This window comes from Argentina anserina, chromosome 4 (assembly GCF_933775445.1).
Source record: "Argentina anserina chromosome 4, drPotAnse1.1, whole genome shotgun sequence".
NCBI classification, from domain to species: Eukaryota; Viridiplantae; Streptophyta; class Magnoliopsida; order Rosales; family Rosaceae; genus Argentina; species Argentina anserina.
Genome location: NC_065875.1, coordinates 20,985,337 through 21,009,935, shown reverse-complemented (window position 1 = coordinate 21,009,935; position 24,599 = coordinate 20,985,337). Strand labels below are relative to the sequence as shown.

The following is a 24,599-nucleotide window of genomic DNA, read 5'->3' as shown; positions in this document are numbered from 1 at the left end:
CCTGAACAATGAATATTGAATATTCTACTTTTTTATTATAATTATATCATAGCATGCACAAAAAATTAATCTTGAACATGTTTACTCATATTTCTACATTTCTATCAGTATTTTTAGAAAACATTTCTCTAATAATTAAGACTGTGCTTCAGTTCTAAACCTTTAACAAGAACAAAAAAAAAACACCTTTCAATTAGCGTAAACGGAATTTTAATCATAGACCCGTCACTGGGTGTAATATAGAAATTATGAATTACTGAATCTTTATTGGCATCAGATCTCATTTCCTTTCTTAGCTGATAGAACACTGTAGTTAAACATTCATATTGTAAGTTAAATGTGAGGTGCTAGGATGAATGGCAGGCATACAGAGGCAGCCAACCATGTATACACAGAAATTTGAACACGTTTTTTTCTTCAAAAAACAAAGTATTTATATTACGGCTATAATAGTTCAGACTTTAATTCATGATTTTGTCAACATATGATGCATTGACACAAGCTATTAATATGAAAATTCATGGTTGAGAATTGATATTACTTTTCTGACACCTTTTGCATCTTTAATATATTATGCATTTTGGTGAAAAATAAGTTTTATAGGAAAATTACTCAATTTTCGCCCCAATAGTTTTTTCATTTCATTCTCCAAAATACATAAAGAGATGAAAAAGAATAGATAACTATCTATATTTGAAGGATTTGATAAAAAATTTAAATAACTAAATATTAAATTCTACATTTTTTCAAACAATTCAAACTTATATTACAACCAATCAAAAATACGAATAATTAATTTCAAGCAAATAATATAAAAATATGAAATACTTTATGGTTATGATAAATAATAAAATATAATATTTTATTGTTATAATTAATAAAAAAATCTGAAAAATAGAAAAACAATGAACTTTGAGCATAAAATTTTTAGATAATTTAAAATATAGAAAATCTGTTAGAGATACTCCGATAATCGTGCATAGTTTTAAATTACATAAAATATCCTTAATTTATGATTTAGTGGAATAATAGATATCACGTGGATCAAGGCTAATCATGCAAAATTGCAAATAGAGGTAGCACTATTTGTGAAGAAAATGATTACTGAATGTGGGGTAATAACCGAATCTGATTCAATTATTTAAGGTGGGGTAACCAAATCCGATCGATATCTGTATAGTGGACTAGCGATATATAGTTATATACCGACCAATGGTCTAAATATCGTTTTCGGTATCGTATCGGTCGAGAGGTAAAACGATATATCGGAGAATATATCGGTTTTATCGGGGATATATCGGTTTTATCCGATTTGATTATTTTCAATAAAATTTATAAAATTATACTTCAATATGTACCAAATAAACTAAAAAAACGGTACTAAGTAAACTAAAAAAATAAATACTTGATTTAATGACAATTAAAGTACACGAAATACATCTAATAATAAAAATAGGTATTTAAGAATGATTATTTAGACTTGAAATTCATCATATATATTTAAAATATATATAAATTAAAAATATATATGAAAAAATGAAAACAATTATAAGTTTTTGAAAAATAAATAAATAAATAAATATTAAAAAATTAAATAAAAATTGAAAAAATAATAAAAAATCAAAGTTTGACTGATATTTGACCGTTGACCATCATTTTTGCGTTGACCGATAAATTTTAACCGATATGCTCTTATCGTATCGGATTCGAAATATCAACAATATATCGGCGATATTTCTAACAGAGATACCGAACCATGGTGTTTAGTTTTCCACTAACCTTTCAAGCACATCCTTTTTGTGCCTGGGTCCCCTGTTCTTGATGGTAAAGATAGGATTCTAAAGCTAGTAAGTAGATCAGGGCTAAAGTGATCTAACAAAATTATAATTAATACCTATTAATTAAGCCATTTGTTCCCTCTCATTGCTTCAATCACCTTGTATACTGGAGATCTATCTATGGCTTCTGTGTCTCTGTAGTATTTCACACACATACTAAGTGCTTCTGTGTTGTTACTAATTAGCAAGTTCTTTGTCGTTAATTAAACAGAATCAGCATGGAGTCCTTGTCAGAAGTGAAACATTCATCATTCTTTGAGAAGATAATTTCGACAATCATGAAACAACAAAGTGAGGAAGCATTTTACATGCTGGATATGGGAGTTGTCGTCAACCTCATTGATAGCTGGAAACGCAATCTTCCCAGGGTGCAACCCTTCTAAGTGCAATCCACACCCCGATCTCCTCGCCACCTTGGCTGCTCATGGCTCCAATTTCGACTGCGCAAGCCAGTCCGAGATTGAATCCATTTTGGCTCTGGGAGTTTCTCCGGATCGCATTATCTATGGTAATCCATGTAAAGCTAGCTCTCACATCAAGTACGCAGCTGAAGTTGGCGTAAACGTCACCACTTTCGACTCGGTGGATGAGATTGATAAGATCCAGAAAGTGCACCCAAATTGTTCTTTACTAATCCGTATCAAAGCTCCGGATGAGAGTGGGAGCAGGTGGGCAATAGGTTCCAAGTACGGTGCTCTTCCTGAAGAGGTGCCTCAACTTCTCCAAGCTGCTCAAAATGCAGGGCTCAAAGTTGATGGGGTGTCATTTCACATAGGAAGTAACTCCCACAATTCTGAAGCATACAAAACGGCCATCATGGAAGCTAAGGCAGTATTTCAAGAGGCGGATAGGCTTTGCATGCCTCCCATGCATGTCTTGAACATTGGCGGTGGCTTCATGTCCAAGCCGTTCATTTTTGAAGCTGCAGCAGCAGCCGTAGAAACAGCTGTGGAGACGTACTTTTCAGAAGAAGAATATCGGAGCTTAACGGTGATAGCCGAGCCAGGTCGGTTTTTTGCAGAGACTGCTTTCACGCTTGTCACCAAGATTATCGGCAAGCGTGTGAGAGGGGAGGTCATACAATATTGGATCAACGAAGGGTTTCATGGGTCAATGAGGTATGCGGACCCTAAGACCCTACTTGAATCGTGCATTGCTCTGAAATGCTTGTCCAATGATAGTGACGGCATCGAGATGAATCCAGTCTTGATGGTATGTGGAAAAGGTAGTGGTGGTGCTCGCACTTACAGTTCGACTGTGTTTGGTCCGACGTGTGCTGCGGATGACAAGGTGTTGGAGGGTGATTTACCAGAACTAGAGGTGAATAATTGGCTCGTCTTTCGCAACATGGGTGCTTATACGTTGGCGTGTAGCACCAACTTCAATGGTTTTGGTTACGCCAAGATCACTAATCTTACAAACTGATCACTGATCATGCATAAGTTTGCTGTTCGTATTATGTACTACCTAAATAAAAAGGACAAATGATCATCCTGATCTATATCTCATATGAGCAAATGGGAGCAAGTTGATGCTCTCTGCTATCTCTCTTAACTTGTTCTTTAGATTGTGTCTTATATATGTCATTGTATTTCTGTTTATCGTCAAGGAAAAATAATTGTTTTATACCATGCCAGAGCTCGCTGTTGTATAGTTTGTTCTTTTGATTGTGTTATATATATAAATATATATAGATGTCATTTTATGCATTTCTGATTATTATCAAGGAAAATAATAGTTGAACTGAATGAAATTTAAGATTGTAATCAGAACAAGAACTATATAGTCATGGGTCAACAAAATTAAAGGGATCATCAAATGGACTATATTGTCTATATATGGCGGGGGCCGTTATGCTCAGTAAACCTACACATAGAACCTGACTGGGAAGCACACCCGCGCGTTGCTGCGAGGCTCTATCTTTTTTTTTTTTTGGTAATGAATAAACTTCATTGAGGGACAAGCCCATAAGAAGGGCAAATACAAAGATCAGCCTACCAAGCTAACAATCCACTAACCATAAGAATAGCTAGTAACAGACAGTCACTTGTAACGAAAGGGGGGGGGGATGATTCCGACCACTATGTTGGAATCGCATCAGTTGCCATGGGGATAAGGAAGACCGTCATTGTGAAGAACCAAGGATAAGGAAGGTGGCGACTGATTAGTCCAACACAAAGGAACCACCGATCCGGATCCAATCGCAGCAGCAATGTGAGCTACCCGATTAGACTCTCTCGGAATCTAATCCCATTTTACCTTAGAGAAATTGGAGCATCATGCTCTGATCTGTTGGATCACTAGTTGTGTCCTCCAATCCACACGAATATGCTTCTGATTGAGCTCATCAACAACCTCCATACAGTTTGATTCAACAATGATACTCGGAAGAGAGTGGGAGACAGCCAAATTCATCCCCACAAGAACAGCAAAAGCCTCGGCCTCCAACATCAATATTGATCCCTTCCTCTCTTGATACAAGGTACCTGCAATAACCCTACAGTCGACATCTCTGATAATAACTCCAATCCATGTTCTATTCGGATTCCATGCCGCATCTGTATTAAGCTTGTCAAAGTTAGCAGGAGGAGGAGCCCAAATATACATCTTCCTCTTCAAAGACAAAGCGGATTTGGCAGACCAAAGGTCATTCACAAGTGAGATAGCCATTTTCATAGTCTGGAGAGGGGTCCGAGTCTTTTTTTTTTATACACAAACATGCATCTACCCTTCCAGATAAACCAACACAAAGCACTGATTATGGAAAGTAAGTACTGAACATCAACCTTCTTGCACCTGTTGAGTAAATCATATAGCCAGCAATCAAAAGTAGTGATTTGTTGTTTGTTGATCATTAAACTCAATGGGGAGGAGAACCAAACCAATTCCACCCATGGGCAAAGCAAAAGAATGTGTTCCAAAGATTCGTCCCCATCACCGCAAATAGGTCATATAGGACTATGGAGGATGTGGCGAAAAAATAGCTTCTGCATAGTAGGAGCTACACCATTTAAAACCTTCCATAGGAAAATTTTGATTCTCGGTAGAGTTTTGATACCCCATAAAACTTTCCATATTATGTTGTGTATCACATGAGAGGTACCAGCTGTAGCAGTATGTAGTGGGACTATCTTTCTGGTAACTACAAAATCACATTTCCACGTAAAACAGTAGACCCAATTTATTTGGTACTGGAAGATACTAAATAGCTCAAATATTGCAGAAGCTGATTGATTTTATGGAGTCTGCTCCATATGAAGACCAAGTATTTCACATTTAGAAGCTGTGTGGGTAACAATCAAATTCATATATGTTTTGAGTTAACAATGTAAATGGCTTCTTTATTGTCAAACACACAGAAAATGTTAAATTTTACATTGAAAACTTACAATTGTCAAAGATAATAATGTAAACTTAAATCACTGTGGTAACAACATGATATTCGCATAATAGGATTAGGAGGGAGAAAGAATTGAACTTCGGAAATTAATAAGCCTATAATCAGGTCTAAAAATTCAGATAAAGCATCATTTTAAAATAGAATGTACAATACCAAAAAATCATTCTGACACTGTGAATGCAAAGATTATCAGAGCAATTAGCTAGGACAATTTTATTGAAGAAGATTATTACAACAAAAGGGAGGCACTTTATTCAAGATAGATGCCAGGACTTCTATAACAGAGAGCTTGATATCTAGCTATCTAAGATTTTAGATTACAAATTTGCATTGAGATTTACATTACTATAATCTAGAAATTTACATAAACCCCAATTTCTCAGTTTAACACAAATCTAGAAATCCACTCACACCGTACAAAATCATGTTAAAAAATGAATTGAAATTCTGTTGTTTAATATGAACGGATTGCAGAGAAAACTCATAAATAGTTTATACGTTTCGTGAATTGATTGGGAAGGGACAACCACAATAACCAAGAATTACATATGTTGCATACCTGCTATGTTCTCATTATCACTCATTGATTGCACAGAGACCAGTTAGCAAGTAAATTGCAGCCCCAACAACTATACATTGTATCATATTGCAACTTCATCTCTCTCCTAAACACACCAACTACCAATAGGATCATATGAACAATAGCAAAGCACTTAAAAAAAAAATCCCAGAGTGAACATGATGAATTCAATTCTAGGAAAGTGAAGGGAATGAAATCAGAAATTGAATCAATACAGTACAGAGAAAAAGAATTCAAAAGCTCAAAGCTAAGTCATCCATATAAATTGTGAGACCCTAAGTTTTTAATCCTCAGTTATAACAAAAAGTGAGAAACTATAATATCAAACCTTCTTGACATACTTGCATCATGGCAAATATTTATTCACATCAAATGAAACTTGTAACTCCGTATAGATCTCCGTATAGATCCTCCATTACTCATTTTTTAAGAGTTTTAAATGTAACTATTAGTGAACAATCATCAACCTTATTTTAATGAGCTTTAGAAAGCCGAAATTTGGGTATACTCAATCTCCACTCATTCACCAAGTGATCAACTTTCAAACCAGATGACTTTATAAAACTCAAATCTAATATACGAACAAAAATTCTACTTTAATCTGCGTCGAGCATTGAAGGAATTATAGAAATTTAATGACCTTGTTGATGACAAGTCCAACCCTAAAAATTACAATCTCAAATAAAAAAAGTCAGAGTGAGTTTGAAATCTCAGTTGAAAGTTATGAGCCCCTAAAAAGTTTCTTAATTTTTTAGGCATAACTAACATGCTTACCAACATTTTTCCGAGATGTCAAATTTTAGTTTATTAGTTTTGTGTTAAATTATGTGTCGTCACGAGCGCGGAGATGTTCGATTAATATTTTTCCGACGCTCGAACTATCTTCTACGTATTTACAATTACTTAAATCGCATTTCAAAAATTACTTTCTTTGCATTTTAAGATTTCAGCCATTGATTGCCCTCATTTAACCTCCAACATTAGTTTTTCTTTTAAAGGAGCCCAACCCTAGCACTCTCTCTCTCTCTCTCTCTCTCTCTCTCTCTCTCTCTCCCTCTGTTTCGAAAACAGAGATACCACCGCCACCTTCTTTAGGCTGCACCGCTGCCGTCCGGCGTCACCATGCTACGAGACTATCCCCGCCGTGACCCCCTCACTCTCTTCTCTCCGAAAATACTAGCAGAACCGACATGCAACACATCTCTTGCGAGTTTGGGTTTTGAGGAAATGACGGTCTGTCATCAATTCATCGAGCTTCATCGGCCACATGGATCTCCCCTCGCATTGTGGTGAGCTCGAAGGAGGACCAGGAGCCTCAGCGTAGCAGCATAAGACGTCGGGAGGCCCAACTCTTGACGTCGACGCGTGAGATCAAAGGTTGGAGGAGCACAACCCGGTCGGCTTGTGCATTTGAATCGCAGAGTCAGGGGATGAACTCAAGGGACACAATTCTACGCGGAGCACGAGGAGCGAGATTTGGGGTACATACTTCGACACTACTATATCAGGTAGGGTGAGCCAATACCTTCCGGGTTAGTGGGTTTCTATATATATAATGTATATGCTATACGTCTTTATCGCATGCTTGCATCCGCTTGGATCCAGTTGCACTTTACTTTGGTTGTTATGCTTCAAGACTAACCTTCTATTTTTGTTACATGTATTATTACGGTAATGCCCATGCCTAGCACCGTAGTTTACATTTATTATTACGGTGATGCACGTGTATGTCTGACACCGTGGTTTATATTTATTATTACGGTGATGCCCGTGTCTGGCACTGTAGTTTACTTGGTTCTCCTGAAGGCGAATGTTGGAGCCGGTAGGGTTGCATATACCCCATCAGCGTATTTGATAATTTGAACTGGGTCGCATATTTCACATTTGCATGATTTTACGAACTTGCCCTATTTATCAGGACACATGTCATTGTCTAGATTTGACTTTTCGTTACGTATATTTACGTTAACGATTATATATATATACTTTCATATATTGTTATATATGTATATATATGAATTTGGTTTTCAAAGCTAACTACGGTTGGGTCGTCTCACCCGAATTGGGATAGCAAGGACGAGTGCTCACCCCTACTTTTCAGATACCTCCCTTGAGCCCATATTCATGAGCACTTGGACTAGGTGCTAGTGGCGTGGCATTGCTTGTGGTCTACTTTCGATACTCAAGAACCAGCTTCCAGTGTGATTCCCTTATTTCTCGATCTCCATTCTTGTTTAAACAATCGCATGATGCGTACTTTGTTTGTCTGCCTTTAGTCGTGCGGTTTGTTCCTTTTTGAACCGTACCATTTGTGATGTCATGTTTTATTCACATGGTTTTCGTTCACCTTTGAACTTTATGCTACCTTCCGCTTATTTGTGATAATCTAAATTTGAGGCTCATTTGCTGCTATGTTTATTTCCTTCGTTCTTTTTATTACTCTTTAGCCTTGTAGTCACGAGTTAGGGTGATCGGTACGTCGGATCCCGTATCGGTTGCCTCTAGGGACTGCGGTGATTACTGTTGCATTTCGGGACCGGAAATGATTCCGGGGTATGACAAAAGTAATTATATCACAACCCCTAATCACTGCAACCGAAATATCAGCGAGAAAAACGGTGGCTTGATTGAAACCTTGGGAGAACTTACGGCACGGTGGCCGATTTACACCCCAAACTTGGCTGAAATTGTCAATTTGCACCCCGAACTTGCATTTGAGTCAATTTACCTCCTAAACTTGGTAAAATTTGCCGATTTGCACCCTATCCGTTAAATTTAACTGTTTCTATCTAATTTTGCGTCACATGTCATGCATTTAAGGGGTAGTATTGTCATTATATATTTATTCATATTAAATAATGAAATAAATTAATAAAATTACTTAAGAGGAACACTTGCTACAATGTTTGTTTTTTCAAAACATGTTATTGATTTATATATTTATTATTTTATGTGATATGGTATGTTAAAAGATATTAGAAAAAATATGAATAAATAAATACATTGAAAATTAAAAATAAATGTGTGTTCCGAGAGAATTACTATTCTACCATTGTGTGTGTCTTAGCCTTATTAGGTTTCCTGTTAGAGATAGATTCGCATCTCTGTAATAGATTAGGACTCCGAATCCTAGGAGATTGTGGTTATGTAATGCCTATATATTGGCCTCATTATCAATCAATAAACAGTTACGTTATGTTCTATTACGTCGTTATTATTCTCGTTTTATTCATCCTCCAACAATGTGTATATATAAAAATATATTTATACACAACACACTATATTTGAATGGGTGGATATATTGAATATATAATTCAAAGTAGGGTTAAGTAGGTAGAAAAAAAGATGTAAATAAATAATTTGATTAACAAAATAATCCTCATTTAAAAAAATATTTTTATTTGTTTTTAGGAAAAAATATAAATAGAAAATGACAACATTATCCCTCATGTGCATGACATGTGATGCAAAATTGGATAAAAACAGTTAAATTTAATGGATGTGGTGCAAATCGGCAATTTTTACCAAGTTTAGGAGGTAAATTGTCTCAAATACAAGTTCGGGGTGTAAATCAGCAATTTTTACCAAGTTTAGGAGGTAAATTGACTCAAATGGAAATTCAGGGTGTAAATTGACAATTTCAGCCAAGCTTAGGGTGCAAATCGGCATTTATGCCGAGAACTTACCTATCAAAACAATCAAAGGAGGCCAAACTCTACACAACGATGGGAGATAGTGAGAGACGTAGAGGTAGCACGTATAGAGCAGAAAACGAAAGAACACTAAACTGACTCAGAACCCTTTAAAGGAAAGAAAGGGCAAAAAATTCATTAACAGTAGCCACCGACCACTCGAAAATAGAATGCGTCAAAAGATGTGCGGAGTTAAGCTGATTTGGAGAGTTACTGGCTAGCTTAATTCTCCATTTCGACGAAAACCTTAGCGATAACCACAATATTGAATTTGTGACTCAATAATCTCGGCCTACCTTAGCACAATAAGATATTGCATTGAGATTACAAGTGGCTTCAAGTGTATCGATTGCCATGAGTTCAACACGCGGCCATTTGTTTCTCTCATTTCTGCCACACATTACACCGAAAATTCTATTATGAAGTGTTGCAAACTATGTAGACTGTTTTGTGTGTATGTATAAAAAAGTTAATAAAAAATTGACTTAAAGATGTCATAAGAATCACAAGATTTTAAAATTTTAAATTTAAATAGCGATGATTATGTGCTGAAACTCTTCAACATAAACAAATCACACCTTCCACTGGGTTCCACCCATAAGGCATGTCTGCGCTAGCTTTTCCTCTATAATCTATATGCTTCATGCTTTTACGTTGGTACTGTTTAACTATTTGTTACTCTCTTTTTTGTCCGTAATTAAACAGGATCAGCATGGATCACATTGTTAACACTTAACACTTAACAGTAGTAACGGAGTGAATAATTAATGATGAATGTTTCCTTGATAATTAAGATCCATTTCATGGATATACCTCGAAACTTAATCTGCCCTAGCTTGATCCACTACGGGTGAGCCTGCTAGTTGATGGTATGGCATGGTAGGGAAGAATATGAATTCGTTTCAGGCTCTGGCATTGTATAACATTATGTTTGATGCAATATCTAGTTGATAAATTATTATATATACCCACCACATATCTCACGTGACGTACTCCTTTAATGTTATTGGTTTTTTTTACTGCGATTGTTTCTAACTGGTTCTTATATGTAAATAATTTTTTGTCATTTTCACCGCGTGCATGTTAATTATACAATGACGTAATATGATTGGCTGAGTATACTACATAGCAGTGTTGACGGGTACACAGAATAATTACTCGACCGTCAACGTTAAGTACTATTCATTGCCCATTTAATAGTTTCTACGAATGCAAGGCAACATCCTCCATCATGATATTGGCCGGCAATTAATGTCTGCACTGATAGAACTCGATTTGAATTTGCTCGCATGCATGTTAATTAACAATAATGGAGAGGCTCCTGTACTTCAAGAAAGAGCAGCACAGATATTGCACGTCGAAATAACTTCATTTTCCAAGTCTATTATGTTGAACCCGTATAGCAGGGTGCAATAATCTCACAATAAAGCCTTCGTCTTGTCGACGAGAAGTATGTAATTAAGGGCTTTTCCGAACCTAGAAGCTTAAAGTTTTGGAATCTTATATGATTTTTTCTTAAAAGAATCATCGAGTGTTTACCTAGTTAAATTGTCTCCCAAACGAACACTCTTGATACTGATAATATTCAACTGGATTTACACCCGAATATGGTTGGATATACCTTTAGAGTGATTTAGATCCATAATTAACAATGCAATTAGGTTGGCCATGCTCTTGTCATCTTGCCTGGATTGTGATTCAATATTGATGGATTTAATCATCGATCTGCATGTTCATATATTAACGTTCATGTAAAGGGATATATCCCATTATCAGTTTTTAATATATAGCGAGTCTCCTATAAAATAACCTAACCCTTTCATTCTCTTGAGTTACCTCTTCTTTTCTTGATAAATTTTCCCAGTGCCATATATCATAATACCTTTCAGTTAAAAAAAAAATTCAAGATACCAAGAGCTAGGAACACAATCGATCTATAAAAGAACGCCATCCGATTCCGTGAGACCACTAAGCTTTTGTATATCTTTGGCTGCTGGATCAGTATTTCAAGTATGCGCGAGGAGGAGTGTGTTATCCTATCACCAGAAGCTGGCCGGTAAGCTTAATTTCTAGCTCCAGTTCATACTAGCCGGTAGTAATTCTGTTTTTATCTTAATTGATCTCGAAGCCTGCACACTTCAAACTCAGTGATGATTTCCTGGATAAAAATTTGAAGATGATAAACCTGTCCTTCGGCTTAATTATAATTCAAAACCAGAACAATCCTGACTCAAATATAGATCTATGCAGTATCAACAGTCCATATATCTCTGCATGTTAGACAATAATTTGTCAGACTTTCTGTGTACAGTTTTACTATTTCACTAATTTCGTGTTGCACATTAGATTGGACCAGCATGGAGTAGTGTAATGTACAGAGATCTGAAACCCTACTAAGTAAACAGGATAAGGTCATGACCAGTAAAGGGCTTAGTACTGATGAGTATCTCCTGGAGAAAATCATTTCGATGATTGAGAATCAGAGAGGAGACGAAGCATTTTACATGCTGGATCTAGGCGTCGTCATCGACCTCATGGACACCTGGAAACGTAACCTTCCGATGGTCCAACCCTTCTACGCTGTTAAGTGCAATCCACACCCGGATCTCATTAATACCTTAGTGGCTCGAGGCTCCAATTTTGACTGTGCAAGTCGGTCTGAAATTGAGTCAATTTTGGCTCTTGGAGTTTCACCGGATCGCATCATATATGCTAATCCTTGTAAAGCTAACTCTCACATCAAGTACGCTGCCCAAGTTGGCGTCAATGTAACCACTTTCGACTCAGTAGATGAGATTGATAAGATTCGCAAATTTCACCCAAAATGTTCTTTACTAATTCGCATCAAAGCTCCGGACGAGAGCGGGTGTATGTGGCCAACGAGTTCCAAGTTTGGTGCTCTTCCTGAAGAAGTGACCCCGCTTCTTCAATCCGCTCAAATTGCAGGACTCAAAGTTTCTGGGGTGTCATTTCACATAGGAAGTAAGTCCCACAATCCTCAAGCATACAGACTAGCCATAAAGGCAGCTAAGGCAGTTTTTCAGGAGGCCGTAAGGCTTTGCATGCCTCCCATGCATGTGTTGAACATTGGCGGTGGCTTTGTGTCTGATACATTGTGCTTTGAAGCTGCGGCAACTGCCGTGAAAGCAGCCGTCATCAAGTATTTCTCGGAGGAGGAGCAACGCAACTTAAAAGTGATGGCTGAGCCAGGTCGGTTCTTTGCCGAGACGGCTTTCACGCTTGCAACCAACATTATAGGGAAGCGCGTGAGAGGGAAGGTAAGACAATACTGGATCAACGAAGGGTTTTATGGTTCGATAATGCGTGCAGACCGAACGAGCCTAATTGAATCATGCATTTTCTTGAAATGGATATCCAGTGACATTAGTAACGACAATGAGAAGAACTCAACCCTAATTATATGTGGCAAAGGTAATGGAGGGGTTGGAGGCGGTGCTCAAACTTACAGTTCGACTGTGTTTGGTCCAACGTGCGATCCGGTCGATAAAGTATTGGACGATCACCAACTACCTGAACTAGATGTGAATGATTGGTTGGTGTTTCGCAACATGGGAGCTTATACGTCGTCGTGTAGCAACAACTTCAATGGTTTTGGCTCCGCCAAGATCACCTACATCACGAACTGAATCAAATTGCAGATTATGCGCATGAGTTTGCAGTACGCGCGTACTTGTACACAGTCTGAATAAGATGAAGGATCGTTCGGATAAGTACGTTACATACGTAACTTAATGGGACAATGAAACATCAATCTATTTTTTTTTTTCGAAAGAACAAACATTAATCTATGTATTATGCGCCACAGTTGCTCATCAATTGCCAAAACCCGCCATGCAGCCATGTTTTCTCTTCTATTGACGTTTTGCATTAATGCTGCTTTGTCACTCTCATGTTGTAATAATAAGTTAATAACAAGTATCATTAAGAAGGTGATACGTACGTACAGATTTAAGATTTTCGACTCTTGCTCTGATGTTAATTATAAAAAAAAAAGACTTTCATACTAATTTAACTCTCTAATTCCAATTTCAATGACAAAGTTCAAAATGAGATAATTTCAACACAAGATAAACTAATATTTGCACAATTAGTACAAAAGCCATTTATAGAGAAAGATGACGAACGATGACACTTTGCCGGACTCCGATCACCCGTCTCCGGACTCCGGCCAACTTCGCCAGATTCTAGTTGCTGGAAAAAATTACTAACAACTTGTAACCCCCAATAGGAAATTACTGACACTTAGTAACCTTTAATAACAAATTATCGACACACATTAATCTTTAATAACAAACTATTGACACCCAGTAACCTTTAATAACAAATTACTGACACTCAGTAACCTCTAATAATAAATTATTTACACATAGTAACTCTCAAATAACAAATTACTGACACTTAGTAACCCCATAATAACAAATTACTGGCATCCAGTAACCCTCTAAAAAGTGGCGCATAACCATGTTTAGCATTTAGGGCTTATGCTAAAACCTAGACTGTAAACGCTAAACCCTAAACCATAAACCCTTTGGGTGAGTTTAGGGTTTAGCGTTTAGGATTTAGAAAAATTTAGGGTTAAAGTGTTAAATATTGTCAAACTATGTATCACACCACATGCGTATGAAAAAGAAAGCGGGACATAACAATATTTAGCGTTTAGGGTATAGGGTTATTGACACTCAGTAACTCCCCAAATAACAAATTACTGACACCTAGTAACCCCAAATAACAAATTACCAACACTCAGTAACTTCGAATAACAAATTACTGGATTACTGGCACCCAGTAACACATAATAACAAATTATTGATGCATAGTAATCATGTTGCTGACCCCAGTAACCCATAATAATAAATTACTAACTCCCAGCATTCATGTTACTGACCTCAATAATCATTTTATTGCCTCCCAATAAACAATGTAGAATTTGATTTAGTCATCTAATTTATAACTTAAGCTGCATGTAAACAGGAAAAAACAAAGAATATATACAACAAGCCATGCCAACCATTCACTTTACTAGGCAAGTAATTGAAGTAAACAACGCAACACTTGCATTGCTTGGTTGGATTGAGAAAGTTGGGAAATTGGAAATGCCTGATCTCAGAACAAGTAGCAAATTCAAATTTTAGAACATAGCACATACAAACCTTGACCCTATTTTGATCACTTTACACGCACAATCACATAAAGCAATGCCATAGGAATCAAATAAACTCCGGTTTCCAATCAAAACACAGAACACAAGAAAAATGGAACGGGAGGCCGGAGAATTCTCGGCTCTTGCAAATTTTGGTGATGCAAATGAGTTGCCAAGTCCAGGAACATCAGGAACCCCTACATTTATATGCAAATATTAAGAAAGGAATGTGACGAAGAGTGATGGATATCGTCATATGGATATAGATAAAGAAGTGCATTACTAGCCTGCAGATATAGAAGTTATCAGAGAAACTTCCATGACCACTGCAAATACAAAACAAAAAAGAATCGACATCAGCTAATGAGCTTAAACAGTAAATAACAGTGGACTCAATTTTGTTCAACAGAGTGAATAAACCAAATGTTACTCACCAATCATGGCCGAGAACAAAGAGAAGAGCAGGGTAGTAATATAATTGTCCGGAAAAACATTGAAATGGGCCGATCAAACTGAAAATTGGCAATTTTTTTGTTGATTCTGTGCAAATGGTGAAAAGCCCATTATCAAATAAATACACTCAGTATTTAATTAAGACATAAATGCCGATTTACACCACAAACTTAGTTGAAATTATCAATTTGCACCCCGAATTTGCATTTGAGTCAATTTACCTCCTAAACTTGGTAAAAATTGCCGATTTGCACCCCATCCGTTATATTTAACTGTTTCTATCCAATTTTGCGTTACATGTCATGCACATGAGGGGTAATGTTGTCATTTTCTATTTATATTTTTCTTTAAAAAAATAAAAATATTCTTTAAAATGAGGATTATTTTGTTAATCAAATTATTTATTTACATCTTTTTTTTCTACCTACTTAACCATACTTTGAATTATATATTCAATATACCCACCCATTCAAATATAGTGTGTTGTGTATAAATATATTTTTATATGTACACATTGTTGGAGTATGAACAAAACGAGAATAATAACGACGTAATAGAACAGAATGTAACTGTTTATTGATTGATAATGAGGCCAATATATATGCATTACATAACCACAATCCCGTAGGATTCGGAGTCCTAATCTATTACAGAGATGCGAATCTATCTCTAACAGGAAACCTAATAAGGCTAAGACACACACAATTGTAGAATAGTAATTCTCTCGGAACACACATTTATTTTTAATTTTCAATGTATTTATTTATTTATATTTTTTCTAATATCTTTTAACATACCATATCACATAAAATAATAAATATATAAATCAATAACATGTTTCGAAAAAATAAACATTGTAGCAAGTGTTCCTCTTAAGTAATTTTATTGATTTATTTCATTATTCAATATGAATCAATATATAATGACAATACTACCCCTTAAATGCATGACATGTGACTTAAAATTGGATTGAAAACATTAAATTTAACGGATATGGTGCAAATTGACAATTTTTACTAAGTTTAGGAGGTAAATTGACTCAAATGCAAGTTCGGGGTGTAAATCGGCAATTTTTACAAAGTTTATGAGGTAAATTGACTCAAATGCAAATTTGGGGTGCAAATTGACAATTTCAACTAAATTTAGAGTGTAAATCGGCATTTATGCCTTTAATTAATTGTGGTGTTTGAACTCGAAATCAGGCCTGAATATATAGTAAATTATAAGCCTTTGGTAGTCCACAATATTTGAACCAAACTATCTGATAGGAGGTCTATTATCAGTCTGGGTACGTGATCGGCAGATCGGGGGTATATATTCACGTTGTCTAATATCACATAATATTATATGAATGGATATCTAGGTAGCTAGTGATCAACAATTCATACTACGTAGCTATAATTAATTGATTAATTACTAGATAAATTCCTCGCATTTGAACCAGCAGCTAGATGATATATACTGTATTATAGTATAAATAAAAAGAACAAACGAAGTGATTCTGAAGATCGAAAACATGCATGTTCCAATTAACCAGGGAAGATATGCTAGATTGAGACTAGTTTTAATTAGTTGCATGAAATCGATCACATGGTTGGTTTTGGTCATTCTTACTGTCGATATGTCTCCAAGTTTTGGCCTCTTTAATTAATTTTTGAAGTCAATATATAGTAGATTTTTTTTATAAGGATTGATACATAGTCCTCATATGAAAATAGACGATTACAAATTGTGTTGAAATGTCAAGATATTTCAAAATGAATTGTAAAGTTTAATTCAGCTAGATTAAAATTTCCTAACATGAATTTACAAATCTTTTCATGACTTGTATCTGGGGCAATAGCTAAGACTACTCCTGCCCAATAGTAATCATTTGTGTCAGTTTGTAAAATGATCCTATCACCTTCTTCTCTTTTTTGTAAAGATGGAAGATTCTTCGTTAGCTTTTTAATTTTCTTAATAGTGTTGCTATCATCTGTCGTGAAATACCACTTATTTTCGGAGAGAGAAGAGCAGTGAGATCACTAACTTGAGAAATAAAATCTCTCGCAAAATTAACAACTTCCAAAAATCTTTGTAAAGACTTTGCGTTTGGGATGTTGTCTGGAAACTGACTAATTTTTTTGACAATATGGTCTTGGAGACGAATCTCTCCATCCTTAATATGTATGCCGAGGCAGTCTATTTCACTTGATAAGATGAAATTTTTTTGTCCTAAGATGATTCCTTTCTGGATAATAAGCTTGCAAATATGCTCACGGTGCTTTAGATGTTAATTCATAGTTTTGGAGAAAACCAGAATATCATCTATATAAACTATGTAGAAATCTGCATAAGGTTTGAATATATTATCCATCTTTCTTTGAAAAAATCGAAGGAGCTTGCTTTTAACCCAAATGACATGATTAGCCATTCATGATGCATTTTGACTTGCTACAAACCTGATTTTGCATCAAACTTAGAGAAGATTCTTGCTCCTTTAAGTTTGTTGATGAAAACTCTCACCTGAGCTATATAATAAATATTTTTGATGGTCTTCTTGTTTACATCTCTATAATCTATTACCATTCTAGTTTTTCTTCTTACCTGTTCTGCATGATTTCTTACAAGGAAAACTGGCGCATGATGAGGACTATTGGATGACCTGATTAACTTCTTTTCAATAAGTTCTTGAATCTGGCTCTCCATTTCTTTTCTATCTTGCTCTCAATTTCTTTTCTATCTTGCTCTCTGTAATGATGAATTGCTTTTACATGCCAAATAACATTCGCATCATGCATCTTTAGCTTACAATATACTAGATCTTTTTCCCAATATAATTTAGGGTCTTCACTGATGATTGGTTTCAGTAAATTCTCAATCTCTGTAAGGGTAGAAACCTTCTTCCATTCAACCTTGTTGGTATATACTTTAAGATTGTGTTCCATGATGAAATCTTCTTCTCCATCGGAGCTTGAACTCTCATTATCAGAACTTTGAGGATTTTCTTCTGATTCTAAATCTTCTGAGTCTTTTGAACTCGTTTTAACTATCATTATTTTCTGATGCTCTTTTAGCTGATCTTTTAACAATAAAATTGGTTGAACTTATGGCTCATAACCTAGGTTGTGATCATCACTCTTCACTTGCAATCTCTAATATTGTTTTGTGAAACCTTCTCCTCTGATTTTTACTACAACTGTAAGTTTGGATTCCCAGTAGAACTTGTTATATTTGTCAAACCCGAGTATGATTCAAATGTACTAGTCTCATTATATCTAGCAAATGAGTGTATATGATGGAATTGAAGGCTAATTGTTCCTCTCTTTGTAAACTGAAGCATTTGAGCTTTGAACCTGTCTTTCTGGGGCTGGGAGTCTCAATTCCATTGGAAAAGTTACTTCATGTCATTTTGTGACATTTTTCTACTGTGAATTATTTTTCGGATTGGTGAATATGGATGTAGTAACACCAGGGCTATTTAAAAAATTGGTATTGGGTGCTACGTTCGAACTCATTAATTTGTAATAGATTCAATGATCTATAACAAGTTCCATCATCCGTTCTTCATCGAGATTTCATGTCTTTAATCTCAGTCTTAGACAATGAACTGCATCTCTTAGATGAATAGTAAAATTTGGGAACACATTAAAAAATGCAACTTGGTTGCACAAAAAAGCTTCCACTGTTCCTAACAAACTCTTTTTGAAATCTGTTATTCTTTCATCCTGTAAAACACACATGACAGAACAGTCTATTCCATCTCTTGCTAAGAGTTTGATGCCTACTTGAATTGCTCCCATATGCATGTAGGGGTATCTTTTCGGCATAGCTTCACTTACTTCCTTAGAAGTAATAAGTATGATGTTTGTTTTTCCACCGGTGGCTGGAACTATTAGTTCAAGAATCTTGAATCTTTGAGAATCTAAGATGAAAGATCCTCTCTTATATATCTCTTCAATCTAAATCTGCGAGCAGATGCTTCTTTTACACTAGATTCAATTTCATTGTACTCAAATTCTTGATCATTAATGAGTTGTACTAGAACAATGCTCTTCTTACTGAGGATTCTACTCAGCATCTTCATGTCTCTTTTAGATTTAATTTTTTTTCACTCAAATAGTTTAAGTTCACTAAACTTAAGCTCATTTCCCCCTTTTGGTGAGGGTATCTTGATCTTACTAGCAACGATTCATGCTAGTTTTTCTTCATTAATCTTTTCAATTGCTCATTCTTTCAATTTTTCTACAGATTTATGTAGATTTAGGACTATGCTGCTTAGCTCTTGAAATTGTTCTTCGAGGCTACTTCCTATCTCTTGGAGGTAAGCTATGCTGTAATTCTATTAGTGAATTATGGCTACAACATTTTGGCTGAGTTTTTGTATAGGAATGTGAAAACTTATGGCTTTACAATCTTCATTTCTTACTTTTAGATGTACTCTTTGATTTATTCTATTCGGGAAACTAGAGTTTCTAAAAGTTTTTTCAGGATTTCTTGTATATCTTTTAATTCAGCTGCTTGCTGATGAATGTTATTAGCGAGATTCTCAGTCCGAGCTAACTTATTTTCAATATCTGAAAGATATTGATTTTCTTTTAGGTAATCTAGTTTGACTTCAAGTTTAACTATTCGAGATATAATCTCCTCGAGTTGATCTATTCGAAGGCTAAATCTCTCGAGTTGATCTGAAACTTTGACTTTGTCTGTGTTTTTTTCTTTAGATAGGTGATTTAGGATTTCAATCAGACTTGGTCTTGATGGATCAAGTTATGCTACTTCAATCTCTTTCTGGAGATGAATATGTTTGTCGGATAGAGTATTTAATACTCTGCAAGCGTATTCGATGGAGTATTGGTTTTCCTGGATATGTTTTGAATGAAAACACACTTGCCATTTATTACTTCCTTTTTCTGTACAAAAGGTCTGATAACTTTTTGGTTTGGATTCTTTCTTATTGGCTGAAAGGAGCCAACATTGTGACATAAGCATGTTCTTTACATGTTTTTGAGCAAAACAAGCTATGATATCAGCTAGTCAAGCCTGGGCTGGATCCGCAGTACCACCACTCCTCCCGAGAGGACCCGAAGAACTTAGTCAAGAGCAAAAAGCCAAAACCACCGAATCCTAGACTACCATCCCTACCTAGACCGGAACACAGTGATGGGGAGCGCCGGTAGCACACGGCCGGGAGGGGAGACGAGTTTTGCTATTTTGGATTTTTGGGCAAGCGCGTGTATGTTCTAACAACATGGAATCTTGGAATGTAAAGAACCTTGAAGCCCCACTTAGTGCACCAGATCAGGTCGTGAGCAAACAGAGGCAGCATGATGATGAATGTTTCATTCATAAAATCATACCTTCGATCAAGAAACTACAGCAAATTGAGGAAGCATTTTATGTCATGGATTTGAGTCATGTTTGTAAACTCTTGGACACATGGAACCGTAACTTTCCAAAGGTCCAACCTTTCTATGCCGGTGATCTCCTAGCCACTTTGGTGACTCATGGTTCAAGTTTTGACTATACAAGTCGGTCTGAGATTGAGTCCGTTTTGGCTTTGGGAGTCTCTCCAGATCGCATCATCTATACTAATCCATGTATGTCTAGCTCTCACATCAAGTATGTAGCCTAAATTGGCATTAACCTGACCACTTTCGACTTGGTAGAAGAGGTTGAAAAGATTAGGAAGTTGCACCCCAAATGTTATTTACTTATTCGAATTAAAGCTCCAATGAGAGTGGATCCCAGTGGCAAGGTGTAAATGGAACTCGCACTTACAGTTCGACAGTGTTTGGCCATACGTGTGCTCCAACAGACAAGGTGTTCGAGGGTGAATTGCCGGAACTAGAGGTGAATCATTGGCTTGTCTTTCGCAACATGGGTGCTTATACGTCGGTGTGTAGCACCAACTTCAATGGTTTTGGCTCCGCCAACCTCTATTACCATCACCATGTATGGGTGATTAAAAAAAATCAAATATAAGCAACCATATGGAAACAAGCACAACAAATTTGGATCAATAGAATTAAGAGGGACTCTCTCAAGTGGAATGTAGAAGTAAATTTGCCGACAAACCCTTATATGCTCACCAATCTAGATGAAAACCATGTGTCTTTTTTACTTACCATAGTTAACTTAAATTTCTTAAATTAATTATTGATTTATTTTTACCATGTGTTATTAATGTATATAGATAACCATAGTTATACCATAGTTAATCTATGACACATAATTTTCATCTAAGTAGGTGGGTATGAGAGTGGTAAAAAAAATGGTCGGCAAATTTGTTTTCGTGAAATATAGTCGGGAACCACGAGGTGGACTGTTGTCATGCTCAGTTACCTACACATAAAAGCTGATTCGTCAACAGATTTTACACTCTTACTAGCTTAATTCTGCAATACGAAGAAAGACTTGGTGACAACCGCAAGGTCCACTATAATGAACTTAATTGCGACTCCATAATGTCGGCATTTATTCAATTAGATTAATGTCTTAATGCATTAAGCAACCAAAGTGGCATATGCATAACTATGAGTTCAATATCCATAATCTCTAATAACCAATTGTCTATAACAACATACTATTAGAGTGTAAGTCATATTCTCTCAATTTGCAATGTACTTTGATACAAACTTTTTTTTTATGAAATCAACGACGTTATCCACAAAAACTTTCTAACAAGATTTAGGGGGTGTATTCAACTCTGATTTCAAATGATTCTGATTGATTTATTATAATTAATGGATTCTGAAAATCCATAGATTATTTCAACTCCACATAGATTCAGCCAGATTTCATTGTATTGTATTTACCAGATTTGTCTTGATTTGCTTGGATTTCACAAGTGCATGTATGCTTTTTATATTATTATTAAATAATAAAATATAGAACATAGAGAATTAATAAGTTGGTTTTCTTTTTTAACAAATTACAAAATAATAATGTATTTTACAAAGTAATAAAAATATAAAAACAACCAAATATTATATAGTGAAAATTATAAAAACAATTAGAAAAGTACATTAAGAGACTGCATACTCATCCATTCCGACCTCATTGTTATCATAGTCTTCATGATCCCTCTCATTCGCATTGTCCTCATTATTTTCATTCGCATTGCCTTCAATATCATTGTTATCTTCTTGATTTTCATTATCACCATTCTGTGGTCTATCTTCCCACATAGCTTCAGCAATATTAAGTCTCCAAGCATTAGCCTCTACTCTTTGGTGTAGTTGACTTTGAGAAAGTAGTTCAAGATTCTCGTCTTCCATATCAAGTTCTTCATCATTTTCTATTTCAGGAGAATATTCATCGGAACGACATTCTTTATGCATACATGTTAAGCAATAACAAACATTCATATGTATTATTAGGGATTAATATCTCATTTTTACATAATCCTAAAGTCACATGAGTTTGATTCAATTCTATAAACTTCCATAAGCATCTATAAAACAAATGTACAATGTCAATATCACAAAGGTGCAACTATCTTGAATGAGGATCAAAGATATAATAACAATTTTATAAACTTTCACCCAATTAATATTCAATAGTATTCTAAAATCTGAAATTTGATTGTTATACAATTGATTTTTTTAGCAAAACAACTATTAGTACAATTATAAAAACAACCATCATTTCTTTTTTGCCTACAACAATTATACCAAATCACAAGAAAAACTCATAAAATTGATTTGAGCAATTAAAATAAAACACATGATTAAAAACATAAAATTTTTCAATCTTATTGAGGGGGGTGTATTCAACTAGGATTCTATAGGATTTTCTTGTATTTGAAAAATCTTTTGAAATCTTGTGGTATTCAATTAAGATTTTAAACAATCCATTGAAATCTCAAGGTATTCAATTAAGATTTCAAAAACTCCTATGAATTATGTTGGTATTCAAAAATCGATTGATTTTGAATGATTTCATTTATTAGTTGATTTTGTTGGATTTTGAAGTATTTTTACACTATATCATGCTTGTTAGAAATCAAGCATCTAGACATGAGATTTTGATGTATTCTCTCTCTCTCTCTCTCTCAATAAGATCGAAAAATTTTATGTTCTTATTTTAATCATATGTTTTATTTTAATTGCTCAAATCAATTTTATGGGTTTTTTTGTGATTTATTAATTCACATCAATTAAGTGATCTTATCAGTACGCTTTCTTTGCTTAACCACAAAAATAATTGGGAATTTAGCATCATTCAGTATCATCGGTGAGATTCAAACTCTCACCAACACCTAAATTATAGGGACTAAATACCTAAATTTTTATAAACTCGACCACTTACGCTAAGTTTATATGAGAATTTTTAAATAGACACATAATTACTTAATATACATCCATATCTTTTCAGGTTTCAAATCAAATTTCATAGGTATAGAAAATAACCAAAATATACCCCTAATTAATAAAATATAAATATTACAATGTTAAAATGATCAGACTAATAATGTGAAAAATTAAGTAAATTTCTGCAAAGAAATAAATTATATTTATTTGATTAAAAATTAAGTGGAAAATTTTGATTATCAATTCATCATTTTATTTCTTACTTTATTTTTTTATAATTTCTAAGTCAGAATGTTAAATCAAGGTAATTTATGTTAAGACATTATATTAAACGTTTACAAACTCTATTCCTTTTCTGCCTCTCTAGCGCCGCAATTGACTAGAAGCCGAACAAAACCTTTACGATCATGCCATGCTTGGATCCAAATCCTTCCGTCTCGTGATCCCGCCTCACCTTCTTGACTTGTTGAGTCGTCTGTAATGGTTTTGGGAGCGAGAAGATAAAGTATCCTCATTGACAAATAGTGCGATTTGGTCACAGCCATCTCGCTACTCTATTCTCCTCTTATGTGACTTGCAATTCCATGGCTATGTTCCATGGTTTCAATGATGGATCACAAATATCCATTTTTGTTTTCAACAAATGTGTTGTGGATCTGATTGGATTGATGTGGGTGGTGCAACGCCATTCATGAATGGCGTTGGCGGCCTAGATTGGTGGGTGTTTTGGTTGATGGTGAGGGCGATCCCGTTGTAAGGCCTCTCCTTTGCCTTACCCTTGGCATCTTGGCAGGTGGTTTTGAAGATGGCGGCCACTGCGGCGGAGATGTTAGTGGAGGTTTTCTGAGGTTGTCGGTGCTTGCACCTCTTGGCCTCTATTGGGCCTGGACCTTACTTGCTAAGGGGTCAGCGACTTGGGTTTTTGGTTGGTGTGGGCCTAGATGGCTGCCCCCATCTTGGGTAGGAGCTGGGAACCCTGGTTCTTTGGAGGGTGTAGAGCTTCTATCTCCACCACTACAGGATCCAGTGCTTGCTACCACTAAAGGAAACTCAGTAGAGATGGAGCGAGATCCCTTTACCGCATATGCATAATTTGAATCGTGTCGCAGTGATACAATGGTGTGGTTGTTAAAATGTATTCATCTTCTACATCATATGTATCCCGTTAATTTTGTGTTTCA

General features: G+C 35.5%; 2 protein-coding genes and 2 pseudogenes across 2 annotated transcripts in view; 3 read left to right on the top strand and 1 right to left on the bottom strand.

Annotated features, from left to right (window-relative positions):
• LOC126792704 (E3 ubiquitin-protein ligase AIRP2-like) overlaps positions 1 to 24,599 on the bottom strand; it is a 124,748-nt gene that overhangs the window by 95,129 nt on the left and 5,020 nt on the right. The gene's annotated exons all lie outside the window — the stretch shown is intronic.
• LOC126792694 (ornithine decarboxylase-like) lies at positions 1,843 to 3,458 on the top strand (annotated as a pseudogene).
• On the top strand, positions 11,865 to 13,157 carry LOC126792708 (ornithine decarboxylase-like). The gene is given in 1 exon segment (XM_050519168.1): positions 11,865 to 13,157. A coding segment is annotated over 1 exon segment (1,290 nt). The 5' UTR covers positions 11,865 to 11,867.
• On the top strand, positions 20,355 to 21,088 carry LOC126792376 (ornithine decarboxylase-like; annotated as a pseudogene).